Source organism: Plectropomus leopardus, chromosome 12, assembly GCF_026936395.1.
Source record: "Plectropomus leopardus strain MGB_pleo_1.0 chromosome 12, ASM2693639v1, whole genome shotgun sequence".
Taxonomy (NCBI): Eukaryota; Metazoa; Chordata; class Actinopteri; order Perciformes; family Serranidae; genus Plectropomus; species Plectropomus leopardus.
Genome location: NC_142187.1, coordinates 3,657,203 through 3,673,617, shown reverse-complemented (window position 1 = coordinate 3,673,617; position 16,415 = coordinate 3,657,203). Strand labels below are relative to the sequence as shown.

General features: G+C 40.0%; 1 protein-coding gene across 1 annotated transcript; it reads left to right on the top strand.

The window, feature by feature from the left end:
• Window positions 1–10,371: 10,371 nt before the first annotated feature.
• shhb (sonic hedgehog signaling molecule b) lies at window positions 10,372–15,715 on the top strand. Its single transcript, XM_042498285.2, has 3 exons — window positions 10,372–10,772; window positions 12,388–12,649; window positions 13,693–15,715. The coding sequence occupies exons 1-3, from the start codon at window positions 10,476–10,478 to the stop codon at window positions 14,358–14,360; spliced, it is 1,227 nt and encodes a 408-aa protein (XP_042354219.2). The 5' UTR covers window positions 10,372–10,475; the 3' UTR covers window positions 14,361–15,715.
• Window positions 15,716–16,415: the final 700 nt, after the last annotated feature.

Sequence of the window (16,415 nt, the reverse complement as noted above, 5' to 3'; positions counted from 1 at the left end):
ATATTGTTTGAGTGCCTTGCTTTATTGTATATCTAAATTATATGTGGCATTTCGACAGCATTTTGAGAACTGATTGAAATAAAATGTCCCCTGATAGAAGCGATAAAACTGAAGCATGGATGCTTGTAAAAGCATCTTTGCTTGAGGAGATGCTTCCATAGTTAACCCCTTATTAATCATGTCACTTTCTGTGCATGAGCCTCAACAACCCATCATGATATAGTGTATTTCCTTTGGATCATGAGATGTGCTAAATATTGTGTGACCATCATTAACAGATTGATTTTCCACATCAGTTTGCATTTCCAAGTGTTGGGGAGTGCTATTGCGTGTTACAAAAAAAGTTGTAGAGATTGTTTTGTGCCTCTAGAGGGAGCTGTGTGTAGTCCAGTAAAGTGATGACTCAGTGTTGGTCGGGGCTGAGGACTACAAGTTTGCAGGACCACAATAAGAGGGCTTGCCAGACCTCTGTAGGGTGCTGCTCATCTCTGCTGGAGGCACCAGGCTACATTAGGTGCTACTAACTCTCCTAACCTGATCTCGCAGAAATATGTTTAACAAGTCGAACCTCTTAACACCCTATGTCATGGCAGTGGCACGTATTGTGTTGAAATTGTGTGGCAGCATCATGGAACCAATGCAAATGCAGAGTCAGTTAGGATCTGGTGGGTACACAAATTCCCTGGTTCAACAATGTACCGCAATAGAGACCCAGATACAGCATTGGAGGCTGGACACCAATAATTCCTATGAAAGTTGTTCAGTGAAGCATGAAACCAAAACAGCTCAATTTTTGCAGTATGAAATAACCCAGATGATTGCCACTGTGTCTTCACCATTGGGCAAAGCAAGGGCACAAGAGAATTCAGATAGCTTAGCCCAACATGTTCTCATCCCAACCCTTCACATGGTGCCGCTCTGTCAGTGACCTTCCGTGTCTTCTTATGATGTTTAGGTATCCTTTTGCATCAGCTGTTTATGCTTTGGGGCTATCAACAAATGCACATGGTGAGATGAAGCTGTATGATCCTAATGTTTGCACAACAGTGCAGACTGTCATGCTGGCTGGGATTAGGCAACAAAGTCACAGACGGTTAGGTTTAGCTTCTTACTGCTCTAAAAACTTGTCACAGCTTACACGCTTTGATGTCAGCTCATTTAACACAGGTTTCTTTTTCCTGCATTACAACAGCATTTATAATTGAAAAGTAGAGCAACAAATTGAATTTTCATAACTGACTTCAAATTTGCACTACCTACATACATATTCATCCTTTAGGGGGCAGCTGTGCTTGCTTTACCTTCCATGTAGCATAAAAAAGCAAAAGACTAATGACTAACTACTCGTAATGGTACTCCTGGTTCACCAGGATGGGGTTCGATTCCCTGCAGCATCATGCTGATTGTTATGCCTACATGAAGGCCAAAATTATTTTATTATTTACCAAAATTTGTGACCAATACCATGCATCTCACTTGCTGAATGACAACAGATTAAGCCAAAGAGGCACATGGTAAGATGTAGGGAAAAAAACACACAATCACATGGGAAGCAAACTGCGGATTTCCTGCGGTTGTCCTGAGTCATTTTGTGGGGGCTTGGACGCTCAAAAAAATTTCACCATGACTTACAGATGTCTTTTTCCTAGTGTCCTAAGTCTATGAAAAAAAGTCTCTTTGGGCTCATTGCATGTATAATATGTAGGCATACAGAAATTAAAGTAATCTTCTGGAAATAATCTAGGTAGCACAGTATTATCATAATAATACTGTATATCTGAATGATTTAAGGATATTTTTACTCAGCAGACTGGTGAATGGGATCTTTGTTGTCATGTCGTTGACGCTGATGTTGAAGTGAGAGGTGACGAGGTTCAAGCTATTTGTGCTGCCCTGATCCTCCGAATGGTGGCTAGAGGAAAGATTAGGAAATAGAGAGAAATCTCATTAGTGGCTAGATTTAACACTAATTCCCATACACATTTCCCATAAAATCCTCTTTTGCCAGTCCAGTGTTGGAACCTCATGTTGTTCCCACTGGAGGTCGGGATAAAGGGACCGTTCAGGAGACCTGAAATTACCCAACCACCTCCATCGCAGCAGCAGCCATGCATATAACTTGAGCACTGCTTTCAACTGAGTATGAACCAGTCATCTAAAACATACACAGAGGGTTAATAATGTCAAGTTATTTTGGCACTCACCAACTTTGACCTGTTAGAGTTGGTCAATGTAGTGCTGATCGGGTAAAAGTTCATCTTGTGACACAACTGCACAGCTGATTTAATTACAGCAACTGCTGTTGGTCTCAAAGAATACAGTATAAATACTTTTAGAGGGCAGCTGGCATCTACATATTTGAGTCTGTTTGCTAAATTATTCCTCTGCAACTCTTGCTCTGCAGCAAACCTCAGCTTTTGCCTTGATTTTAAGTAGCTTTTCTCAGAATGGTGTAATCTTGGCTCAGCTTTTGCATAACCATAAACTGTTGTAATATTGTTCAGGTTATAATATGAGCTGAAACTGAAATGTCTGTTCTGCAATTAGTCCCTGAGTTCTTATCATGTTCATATTTACTATTAATAGTAATAGACTCTACCTGCTGAACCGAGTCTACACTCACCTGGACCAGCCAGATTATTGACTACCTGACTGGCAGACCACAGTATGTGCGCCTGCAGAGCTGTGTGTCAGACAGAGTGGTCAGTAACACTGGGGCACCTCAGGGAACTGTTCTCTCTCCCTTTCTCTTCACCCTTTACACCACGGACTTCAGCTATCGGTCAGAGTTCTGCCACCTTCAGAAGTCTTCTGATGACTCTGCCATAGTTGGATGTATCAGCAGGGGTGAGGAGACTGAGTACAGGGCTGTGGTGGAGGACTTTGTCTCATGGTGTGAGCTGAACCACCTGCAGCTCAATGTGGCAAAGTCTAAGGAAGTGGTGGTGGACCTGAGGAGGACCAGGCCTCCTGTGACCCCTGTTTCCATCCAGGGGGTCAACGTGGACACTGTGGAGGACTATAAATATCTAGGAGTCCACATAGACAATAAACTGGACTGGGCTCGGAACACCGAAGCCCTTTATAAGAAAGGACAGAGCCGCCTCTACTTCCTGAGGAGGCTCAGGTCCTTCAACATCTGCAGGATGTTCTATGAGTCTGTGGTGTCTAGTGCGATTCTGTTTGCTGTGGTGTGCTGGGGCAGCAGACTGAGGGCTGCAGATGCAAACAGACTCAACAGACTCATCCGCAAAGCTGGTGATGTGGTGTGGGTGAAACTGGACTCCTTGGAGAGAGTGATGGAGAGAAGGATGCTTCTCAAACTACGGAGCATCCTGGACAACAACACCCACCCCCTCCATCAGCTCCTGGTCCAGCACAGGAGCACACGGACCAACAGACTCAGACCACCCACCTCAAAAACTGAGCGTCACAGAAGGTCCTTTCTCCCAGTGGCAATAAAACTGTACAACTCATCTCTGTAAATTCACTGTCATCCTTCCACACTCACTGCACAGTGTCAGGTTATTTCATAATAACCTGACACTTATTGTACAGTCTTATTTATTTCTTGCGCACTGCTCTTTGCACTATGTATATAGTTTTATTCTGTCATTATGTGCACTATGTGCATTGTCTTGTTTTTCTTACCTGTTTGTTGTTGTTGAGCGGAGCACTGTTACAAACAGAATTTCCCTTGGGATGAATAAAGTATTCTGATTCTGATTCTGATAATAGCACATTAATGATCTCAGGTCAGTGCAGTGTCTGTGTTAAGTGCAGATGTTGGCGTCACTAGGCGGCTTTCCATTAACACTCAAATAGCGCAAACTGAAATTGCAAATATAAAATATGCCTAATGGAAATGTCAATTAAAGATATTTTTTTTGCTTGCGTGAGGTGATATTTCTGTGATTAGAAAAAGCCATCTTTTGCAAAACTGCAATGGAAACACTTTTTTGGCTTTTCTAGGTCACATGATGCTATGGCTATGTGCTTGTCAGAAGGAACTGACTCCCTCATGATTCAGCAGGAGCTACAAGAGCTGTTTTTGTATCACATAACTCTTCAAAAGTTGAGCGGATCATCTGGAAGTTTTAAATCCACAATTTGAGGACTACCATCTCTCAGAAATTCCTCATACATGGCTGCTCTCATGTATATATATATATACATAATACACCCTTTGATTGGAAATAATATATGTACACCAAAACCGTATTTTTAATTTATTTTTATTTTTGTACCAGGCTTTAAACATGTTTATTTCTGCTGTCAAAAAATACTTGAAAATAATTATAAATATATTTTGATAAAAAGTAACACACACACACACACACACACACACACACACACACACACACACATACACAAACACACATAAGGAAATGTCCTCCCCAAAAAGTGCGAATTATTGAAAAAAAATTATGTATGAATTTTTTCTTCTAACATCATTTTAAATATATAATTATAATGATTAAAGATTCACTCATCTGGACATTTTTCCTGTTAAAATAATCTATTTCCCCCTTAAATAATAACAAATAAAAAAAACCCCAAAAAAACAACAACACAGTACTCTTCTTGTCAGCTTTTACTCTTACTTTTACTTACTTTTTTTTTCAATGTGTGGGACATTTCTTGTCAAGTTTCTCATATTTCCTCACATGTGTTTGAAAGAAATCAAACCTGAAACCACAGTTCCCAAACAGGGAGAATTCCAGGCAGTCTGAGTGTGTTTTTTGAGATTCCTTCATCCACAGCGAAGGACAAAATTCCACACTGTCCCTTACCCTTATTAGCAGGTCAAAAATGTTAAGCAGTTTCCTTGTTGTTTTTTCCCCCATTGTACAGCAGGTCCTTCTAATCCCTGCAGGTTTAAGTTAAACTGCAAGTAAACAGAGTATGGCTGCAGGTCACCGACATGACCAAAGTGTTAAAAAAGAACAACTGGCGAAAATTAGCAGTTTGCTTTCTTATCATAAGTCAAGATCAATCATTTTATCTCTAATCAATACACAGGCAATACTAAGTTATATGTTTAGCCTAGCTTAGCACAAAGACTGGAAGCAGGAATTGTAGTTATGTCAGGAGTAAGACCATATAAAATCCAGCATATACAATATATAACAATATTAAACTAGCACACAGGTCAAACATGTTTACAGTGTTTTAACACATAACAAAGAACACAAACACATGTACACACAAACAGGTCGGGCCCAATCAGGTTCGAACAGAGAATCAAAGCTCAGGTCCTGCAGAGTCCTGTAGCTCCTCCGAGAGAAGAGGGGAGGAGGCAATAGTCCAGAGTCCTTTTTATACAGATATCACACTTTTGGTCCGCTATAAAGTCCCTTCTTTACTCTGTATTTGCATTTTTAAACAGAAGCAAACCATGTCAGCGTCATGCTGCTCCAGTGAGTGATTTTAGACAGCATGCCGGCATCACGGAAACAAAAGAGGTGTGACGTTAAACACAACAGCATTGACTTTAAGTGTGAACTTATGTTATATCAGCCATACTACTATACTGGCTCCATAAACAATAACAACAGCATAACATAACAATCATTACAATCTGTTCCTTTTATATGGTGACTGATCTCATCCTTTGTTAGGATGACTTGAATCTCATCGTTATCTCAATTTGCAAATATTTAAGGCCGCTGTGTTTCTTTGAGTTACCGGCTAATTTTTGCTAGATGCTTTATAAATCTCCTGCTGGGACTACATTATGGTACACAAGTTAAAGGAAATGAGGGGATCACTTTTCACTGGAGTTTCACTGTTGTATAATTCCATGTGACAAATTGTCTTAAATTTGCAATAAGTAAACTAATGAAGCAGAAAAATGGTGTTCTGTTTCTTTTTTTAATCAAGGAGCCACATCACTTCAGTTTGCAAAGTTGGATCAGTCCATCACACCACAGACGCCACCTGTAAACAGGTAAAATACCATCAAATATTGAGACTCTAGATGACTGCTGTTAAGACATCTCGTCAAGATGCCCTGTTATGGTTCAAAAATTGTTACAAAATAAAAGTTGTGGCAACGTTCAGGATGTTACTTGTCAGTTACCGTTTATTTTTGGGATATTAGCCCCCTTCTTTTTCTACATAAAATGGCCCTATTATGCAGTTGTAAAATATTCCATGTCTGTGCCATCATGCTGGTTTGTGTGGTGGTGAGTTCAATTACCAGACACACTGTCTGACGCTGCTCCTGAAGCCAAGACATTTTAAATCACACTCAAGACAAGACAAATATTTAATCTTACAAATTGCCCTTGTACACACACACACACACACACACACACACACACACACACACACAAATACACAATTACAGCACGCACTCACTCTCTTTGGTCTGTCTCACTCTCCATCTCATTTATTGATCAGTCTTAATTAGAAGGTTGTATTTGGGGCATTTGAGGTGAAGTCAGATCCATCTTTTATCTTGTCTGCTTCCCGTAAAGACAACGGCAACTTGTTTTACTTCCCCTCATTCAACAATATAATACATGATATTATACATAACAATTACTATAATAAAGATGACCATCTTTATTACAGTAAATGTTATTAGCTTTCCAATGTAGTGTGAAAGTGCTTTGAGTATATCAATAAGACTAGAAAAGTGCTATACAAGTACAGTCCATTTACCATTTAACATTTACCATCTGACCAGGTCATTCCCACTCCAAGCTTATCAAATACGACGCTTGGTCAGTGGTACTGATACACCCAGGCATCCTTAAGCATCTGTATGAGACCACCTGATCACATCATTTTTAGGGTACTCAGAGCAACAGATGTGGTATAAAGAGTAAGAAAGTCTGGGAGATGGATGGGTCAAACACAGGACTTTCACCCAGGAGTCAAACGTTGGTGTCTCATGTGAAACTAAAAGTCAGCATTTAGTTATTTTTAATTACATAATGTAGTAAATCACTTACTTGACATATTTGATATGTGATCTATGTAACATCAGGTTATGATTGTAAAGAACAAATGTATTTTAACTCAAGTGATCATCTTTTTTCTAAACTTAACCAAGTATATTTGTTGCCTCAAAATAAAAACTACGTAAACCTTCGTTGGTTGAAGTCTCTTTTGAAAAGAGACTATATGCATGTGAGGAGCAGAAACTGCACATTTCCTAAGAAAACTAATTAAAAAAAAAAAACAGTGTGCATGTAACAAGCAGAAATTGAACCTGAGCTCTCACATCCGAAATAGATGTTAGAGTGGGACTTGGAGGTTCGGTTTGAAGTGTAGAGACACTGACCAAGACTGTTGACCTGGCTCAGAACCCGCAGACACCGCTGTGGGAGAGACTTGTCAATGACAAGGTAGCCATACTCTGAAGAAGGGGAGTCCAAACTTTCTTGTACCATACCTCTTATATCAAATGGATTATTATATAAAAAAAACCAAAAAACAAATGAGACAAATGCAACTGTTCCATTGTTCAGTGAAAAATTATTCAATTTCCCATCACTCCTGAAAACAGCAGCCCTCACTGCTGACTTTCTGCCTCTTTGCTGTGGCCATTGCTGCTACCTAGCAGGAAATATCTGCTAGAAGGAAACCATTCTGTTTGCTTGTTTACCACTGTCATTGAAAACACATAGGTTCTGCCCGTATAGTTCATACTTGATGCATGTTTCTACAAACTGTATGAAAGTTCTGCCATTGTGAGGTGAAGATAAAAAAATTGTGACACTTTGATTTACCAACATCGTGTGGTGAGGCACATTTAGTTTATTTTGAAAGTAAAGCAAAGGACCTTTTAAAAAAAATAGTTTAAGAGCCACGGTTCGCCCCCGTCCTGAAATTTGGACATTCCAAAAGCATAATCAATCTGTATTGTACTTTGACTAATTTCGACACAATGCTCAAATTTCTTACAACAACCAATAAGCTGTTCTTTTGAGGTTTACATGCTTGGTGGTAATAATAATAGTTGCAGTTATCAGGGTATTACACCATGGCATCTCATAATAATAATAATAATAATAATAATAATAATGATAATAAAATAACTTGCAAAATTATATCAAATGTGGGGTGCCTGGTGGCTCAGTGGATAGAGTGTGAACCCCATGTACAGAGTACATGTATCCTTGCTGCCGTAACTGTGGGTTCGATTCCGGCCTTGGCCCATTGCTGCATGTCACCCCCTCCCTCAATCCCCCTTTCACACTTGTACTGTCCTATCAATTAAAGGCAAAAACGCCCCAAAAAATATCTTTAAAAAAATTATATCACATTTAAATGAACTTTTTACTGTTGTGGCCAAATGAACATGACAACACTTTAAAATATACATCATGCAAAATCATCATGGGCCAGCAATGAAGAGCTGCTACCCATTTAGCCAGTTTTTGCTGTGTGTCAGGTACTAATTAATTCTGTATTTCTGCCATGGATGCCCACAAAATTCACATCTTCTCATCTGACTCGCTCAGGGACTCTTTTAAATAATGAACTCTATTTCTCTAGTACAGGACAAAGAATAAAGAAACAGACCATAATAAACTATGTAGAACTTGGTTCTTCAGCTCCTCTCACTGACCTTTGTCCCATGTCTTAGTATGTCTCAGGAAAGAATTGAGGGCCCCAAAATGACTGTTTCTACTGAAAAGCATGAACCAGCCTGATTCCCCATTTAAGTCTCTTAACATAGTTTGAGGATCAGGATTGTAAGAAATGCTAATTCTAATTCCAACATTTGAACGATTCATGTGCGGAGCGTCTGTACTGGTTGTTAATTGATGAACGGTGCACTTCAATACAGAAACAGCATGCCAGTCAAAGTCAAAGCCTGACAGAAGCATTTATTGATTTTCACAAGGAAATTATGTCTGGATTTTTCAAATAGTAATTTATCACAGGTAAAACACCAGTTTAGTTAACTTTGAAGTACAATGTCGGGGACATTCAGATCACTGCGGGCACACAGCAGTCCACCCAGAGCAGCTTTCAAAGATAGAAAATGTTGCAACAGAGCTGTTTTACAGCATTGCACACATATTCATATTTTTGTATTTTAATCTTACATACAAGTTTTACACATTGCATTGTAGCATAAGGCACAGTTTTATATTACACACTTTAAACACTCAGCACATTATCCATATTATAATTTAAATAGTTACATATGAGTGCTGAGTGTCTATGAGTGTATTTCTTTACATGTATATTGTTGCACACTTTATTTAGCATGTTATATTATATATTATACTATTATCACTATTCTATTACTATCTATTATATCACTGTATTTTAATTTTGCATTTTATATCTTTATATACTTGTGCTGGTACTCATTTCTACTTGCTATAATTCTTTATGCTGGCATCAATGCGACTATTACAAACCACAATATCCCCACAGGATCAATATCAGTATTTCTGATTCTGATTTTACTATAAACTACATTCATCATGTTGTGTTGATCGCAATGAATGAATATATATATTTATATATATAATGTCATCTGTTGTCCTACTGGTGCCTAAAATTAACTTCTTTGGTTTGACTGTTTATAACGCTGTTTTGTAATTCTGTGAGCCTGTATTACACCTTCTTAGCCAACTTAATTTTAACCCATTATCACGTTTTGAACTTTTTGAATGAAATTATACCACAGGTTTTTGAAATAAATAACAAATAACAGAAATTATGAGTTATTCTGCGTATTACATTCTAATATATGTCAGATATTATCCAGGATATCCACAGTTTAGAACTTTAGATTTTATTTTATTGTACTATCATTATTTTCCTAGGTAATGCTTTCCCTAGTTGATAGACTTACATTATTTTACCATTCTATTTAATTTTCTTTAAAAAAAAAAAAAAAAAAAACTGAATCATTATTTCTTGTAATTGAGTTATTTTGTGTTTGTGTGTATGTATTGGCAGATATGTATGTACTGTAAGTATGCATATAAGTCCTTATGTGTGTGTATGTATATGTACATGTTTTATAATTATTGGTTTTGGTATGTATTCTCCTCATCTTAAAAAGTGCTCCGCACATAAAGTTATTATTATTATTATATTTTATTTTTATATAGGCCTAATTGTTCCCTTTTTTACTTTCAGTCAAGATCACATTAAATAATGACAGGGCTACTTAAAAGTTAATTAAATAAGTAGAATGATCTGTGTTTGTGTGGAGAGAGAGAGAGAGAAAGACCGAGAGAGACAGAGAGAGAGACAGAGAAAGACCGAGAGAGACAGAGAGAGAGAGAGAGAGAGAGAGAGAGAGAGAGAGAGAGAGAGAGAGCGAGAGAGACAGAGAGAGAGGGAGAGAGAGAGTCAGGCAGACCTACAGCAGTTGTGTTATGGCACCTGCCCTGCTTCTAATGCAGTGTAAAATACTTAAAGAAACTGAGTAAAGAGAGAGATTCCTCTCCAGACACCGTCTGCTGCTCCAGGATAATCCAGGCGAACCAAAGATGGTCCTGATGAGAGTGATGCTGTCGCTGTCCCTCTGCGTACTGCTGACGTCCGGTGGCTCCGGCTGCGGACCGGGCAGGGGGTACGGGAAGCGGAGGCACCCCAAGAAGCTGACACCTCTGGCCCTCAAACAGTTCATCCCCAACGTGGCGGAGAAGACCCTGGGAGCCAGCGGCAAGTACGACGGCAAGATCAGCCGCAACTCGGACAGGTTCAAGGACCTGACTCCCAACTACAACCCTGACATCATCTTTAAGGACGAGGAGAACACCAACGCAGACCGACTCATGACACAGGTAGGTCACATAAAAACTTATTGGTCTGTTTTATTTTGGTTGAGTTAATTTTCTCATAATAACATTGAACAGATGAGTGTCGGATGTGAAGCGGGATTAAAGCGCATCGCTCTCTCTCTCTCTCTCTCTTGCCGGTAAAACATGATGTCTGTTCATTTTGGTAAAGCCTGAAGCACGGATTTATGTGTGATTTTGTTGTTGTTGTTGGCATTTTTATTGGTATTATAGTTTTTAATTTTAAACACCATATATAAAGGGATGATGTAAGTTTAATCATCTCTTAGTTTTCAGCAGGGGTGTCTCTAGGATTTGAGGATGTTGGGGGCTTAGCACAGGCCTCTGTAGGTGGGTCCAACCAACATGATCTCATTCCAGCTCATCTCAGCTCTCACAGTGACCTTCTGCGTCTGCTTATAAGGTTTCAGGTATCCTTCTGCGTCAGCTGTTTACACTCAGTGATGTCAACAAATGCACGTGGTGGAATGATGCAGCACGGTCCTTATGTTTCCACAACAGCATATGACAACCATTGCGGATTAGACAACAAAGTCACAGATGGTTAGGTTTAGGCAAAAAGGCACATGGTAAGGTCCAGAAAAAAACACAAACACATCCACCCATCCATCTGCCCTATAAAGCACACTCGCGCTCCTTGTATTACACGGTTACCGGCAGCATTATTACCTGATGCTGTACTTCAGTATTTTCTGTGCACATGAATGGTTTTGTCTCCATGTTCTCAAGTGACACCACCCGTGCACATTGCATGGCGACACAACCGGTGCCATCCAGCCATCCACCACTGTATAATAACAAATGCCGCCGGTTATTACCGAGCGCGTTCTCATCTGATGCTGTCCAGCTATGTTGGAAGTGGACAGTGACTTTTGGCTTCATGCTCATATGCCTAGAGCACTGACAGAGCAGGCCTGTTTGGTGGGCTGGCAGGAGGGTGGTGGATGGATCCAACAAATCCATGACTTTCAAGTAGGAGTCAGGTGTTTGCTTCCCACCTGAGTGTGATGTTTTTTGTTTTCACACCTTACAGTGTGCCTCTTTCGGCCCATCCTAGCCATCCGTGCCAGCTTATGTGTTTGTTGACGTTCTGGCGTGTAGTGTCATCTCACGATGTGTCTGTATTGACATCACGGTAGCATCATCCCAGAGTGTTAAAAGAAGATGTAGAAGGATATCTAGAGTATAATGTGTAGAAACAGAGGTCCACTGCAAAATGGCAACATGTGACAACTTGGGATGTGAACGTGTTGGTTTCCATCATCATAACTAATGCACTAACTTGTTTTATTATTGTGCTATAAAAGCGCACTGCAACAATTTTGAGTTTGAAAGAGTGGAATTGACCAAGAGGGAATAATCGTGTTGCATTAAAAAAAATGTTTGGAAGTTTTTGGAGCTTTACCCACAGTGTTCAAACAACCAGATTATATCTGCATCTGCTGCTTCAAGTTTGACATTTTATTAATCTCTGGCTCTTTTGAGTCCTCCAGTTTAATGGAAATACAATAATTCATTGCTGGAGTGTCCCCTGAACATTGTTTGTTTCACAGATGTGTGATGTGGATGATGTGAACATGAAATGTCTCTCCCTTTTCAGAGGTGTAAGGACAAACTCAACTCTTTGGCTATTTCAGTCATGAATCAGTGGCCCGGGGTCAAACTGCGAGTCACGGAGGGCTGGGATGAGGACGGCCATCATTCGGAGGAGTCTCTGCACTATGAGGGCAGAGCGGTGGACATCACCACTTCAGACCGGGACAAGAGCAAGTACGGCATGCTGTCCCGGCTGGCTGTGGAGGCTGGCTTTGACTGGGTCTACTATGAGTCCAAAGCCCACATCCACTGCTCCGTGAAAGCAGGTGGGTGACCAAATCTGACATTACATCACACTCAGACACACTCCTAATCCATCTAGTAGATTCTGGGATATTTCATTGGATCACTGAAAACTCTGACAGGCTGTGGTGTAAGATAAAAACTCCTTATCCTGTTTTCATGTAGTGAGAAACATAATTGGAGACTTTGGTCTTAAGTTTATGATAAAAAGAGAGTTTAGCTCTCAAGTTTCCCCCTTGCATCCTTTACACAAATACTTGAAGTACTTTTGTACATCTGAGTGCATCACCACAAATTATTTTGAGGTGGCATAGTCTAAAAGCACGCACCATCATCGCCATCGTCATAATGCCCAGTTAAAAAAAAACAAAACAAGATGGTTTAACTTAAAATAGTTTGTAACCTGGCAGCCTTAAAATGTTGTGTTAGACAAGCTAAGAAACTTAAGTTGTTTGTAAATATATCTTAGTTCCTTCAACTTAAAATGAATAGTCAGTGTGACAAAGGTGAAGCGGACAAATTTGTTCCATCAACTTCATACTACTATAACTTACTACTATGTTGTTATGTTGGACAGATGTAAAGTTTTGGCTGGAATGAATCAGATGAATGATAAACAAGGTTAGAATTTAACATTGTGACATAAATCAGATGTTGAGTTTTGGCCCCTGTACCTTTACGCTAAATGTCATTATTCTACGTTGACGTAAAATGACGTTTATATGAGACATTTGGAAGACATTGGACCAAAGCCAACACAACATCAACATCATCTGTTGTCAGTGTTCTACGTCAAAATGATGTTGTCATTAGACATCATCCTGACATGGAATTTTGGTCACCCAACGTCACAACCTTAATTTAAATGAATATCAGTGTCTAATGGTAACACCATTAGACACTGATATTCATTGGAAACCTGGGCATGGTCAAACTACACCTTGCACAAGTTTGTTTTAGGAGTGCCCCATCCTTTTTCTTAAATCACTCATTCATTCAACCCTTTTATATATCTTACTAAATGTATTTATCAGCTTAATTAAGTGTTCTTGTTGCACTTATGCAGAAAACTCTGTGGCAGCGAAGTCTGGAGGTTGCTTCCCTGGTTCGTCTACCGTGACCCTGGCAGATGGAACGACCAAACCACTGAAGGAGCTACAACTGGGAGACAAGGTGCTAGCTGCTGACCAACAAGGAAATCTTGTTCTCAGTGACTTTCTGATGTTCATGGACCAGGACCAACAGGTTGTGAGAGAGTTCCATGTCCTGGAGACTGAAGAGCCACGCTGCAGACTGAAACTGACTCCGGCTCACCTTGTCTTTGTCCAGAACAACAATGACAGCAGTGACAACAGGGCTGTGTTTGCCAGTAATGTCAAACTAGGACAGCAGCTTCTTGTTGTCCAGAATCACTGGTCCGACCAGCTCATCTCTGCAAGAGTGATTAGAATTCATGTGGAGCGATATATAGGATCCTATGCGCCTGTAACATCTCACGGAACCATTGTAGTTGACCGTGTTTTGGCGTCTTGCTATGCTGTGGTTGAGGATCATGACCTTGCACACTGGGTCTTTGTGCCAGTCCGACTGTGGCGCTCCTTCTTGTCACTGGTCGGGATGGTGAAAGAGCTCAGCAGTGTGCACCAAAGAGATGGAGTCCACTGGTATCCAGAGCTCCTCTACCATGTGGGACGTTGGGTTTTGGATAGCAGCTCTTTTCACCCACAAAGCTGATCTTCATGTAGCTTTGAGAAGCTGCACATTCACAGCCGAGTGAAGAATCTTCATTTTTTCCCAACACTGAACATTTGAACATCAGATTTGCGTGTGTGCCTGCTAAAATTGCTGAAGGTGGCAAAGATCACTTTTGACACATCGTCTTTGGGTGAACACATACTTCACAACACAACTTCCAGTACAACTTGACTGTATTTTTTGGAGTTTTGTCCTTCTCATCAGTTACACTGTACTCACAAAAAGAACCGCTGAGACCTGGGGGCAACACAACAAAGTCAGATATGGCAACAAGCCCTTTTGTCTTTGTTTTCTCTTCCAAGTAAGTTCGGCTTCAGTTTTGTGGTGGTGAACCAAGCAAAATAAGCGATAAGGGCAGCGGCAGACCAGCATCTTGTGTTTTCTGCGAGGCAAATCCCAACTTTTTTGAGAGGCGTCTGGTGTCTGTATAGAGAGCTATGTAACGACTTTTGTTCTTCGTCTGAAAGGGCTGTCTAATGACAGGGTATAGAGTCAAAATGTTCTAAATATAGCAAACACAACTGATATTGATTGTTTTTCGTGGACTTTTTTTAAGGGTGGCTGAAATACATTTTGCTGCGAAACATTTTGTTTTCCCCAGTTGTCCATACCCTACCAGCCCGTTCGGACTCCAAACTCAATACGTCCTCTCTGTCAGTGCTTTCAGCATACAAGCGTGATGCTGAAAGCCATCTTCTGTATTCAACCAGAACATGGCTGGACAGAACACGCAACCAGTGGCGTTGTTATTATACACTGTGTGGTTGCATATCCCATGGGTGGCATCACTTGAGAATGCAGTCGGATGAAAAAGGTCGTGTGTACATGGGAGGCTGAAGGACAGCGTCAGGTAATAATGCTGCTGGTAAGCGCGTAATGTGGGTGAGGAGGTAGATTAGTCCCACAAACAACTGACTTTCGTGCAAGAGTTAAGGGTTCGCTTACTGTCTGTATGTGTGTTTTTTTTTAACAGCTGACACAGAAGGAAACCTAAAACTCCATAAGTAGACGTGGAATGTCACTGACAGACCATGTGGCAAGTCCTGCCGCTAAATCTTCCTGACTGTCTGTGACGTATATAACAAAGAAAAATTCAGTCATTATCTAGTTGCCCTCATGCTGATGGAAAGTTGGGTGAAGTTTTATAGTCCATAAACCACTGCTGGAGGTTCATGGAGAAAAGGTGTTACACTCATCTCTCAAACAAGTGACACAGTGATATTTTTCAAAACAACTTGGCATGTCAGGCCTTCAGGAGGCTTGGATTACTTCGGACTGCTTGTCATAATAAAACTACAAAATGTCTCCATACTGCTTGTATGGAGACATTATCTAGTTTTATTATGTATTTTTTTAACATTTGAATCCTGGACACCATATGCTTCAATTGTTTTGGAGATGAGTGCAACGCCTTTTCCCCATGAAACTCTGGCAGAGTTTTGTGGACTATAAAACTTCACGTGACCTTCTAGTGGCATGAGGGTGAGTCGATAATGACAGATTTTTCATTTCTGGCTGAACAGTCCCTTCAGCAGGTGGGAATGCCACCTGTTACTTTGGATACTTCATGGGCCAGACCCCATTCACAGCAGTATATTGCTTGTCCACTTTACATCTAAGTCCATTTTGATCATGTAATATTAATCATTTGATTAATATTACATGATCATTAATCATTAATCAAGTGTTGTCTGGAAGGAGACACATATCAGTGGACTGTCAGCGGGATGTCCTTGTTTAATTAATAATGCACTTATGGAGACAATTACACTCTTTAATGTGTCCCCATGTGTCTCTCTGTCTGTCTGACATGATAGATAGATAAGTAGATAGATAGATAGATAGATAGATGATAGTTAGATAGATCATAAATGGGAATTGGTTCTAAATTTATATTTATTTATTTATTCCTGTGTTAATGAAAGAATGTTATTGATCTCAATGAAAATGCCACATTTGTCAATGTTTTTGAGTCTATAATCTATGATGCTGAATGAATCATGCATATATAAATGCAGAGTTAATGTGATTATG

Coding starts and splice junctions, on each gene's coding strand:
- shhb (XM_042498285.2), top strand. CDS start 10,476: ATGGTCCTGATGAGAGTGATGCTGTCGCTGTCCCTCTGCGTACTGCTG. Junction 10,773..12,387: donor CAGACCGACTCATGACACAG/GTAGGTCACATA, acceptor CTCCCTTTTCAG/AGGTGTAAGGACAAACTCAA. Junction 12,650..13,692: donor CCACTGCTCCGTGAAAGCAG/GTGGGTGACCAA, acceptor GCACTTATGCAG/AAAACTCTGTGGCAGCGAAG.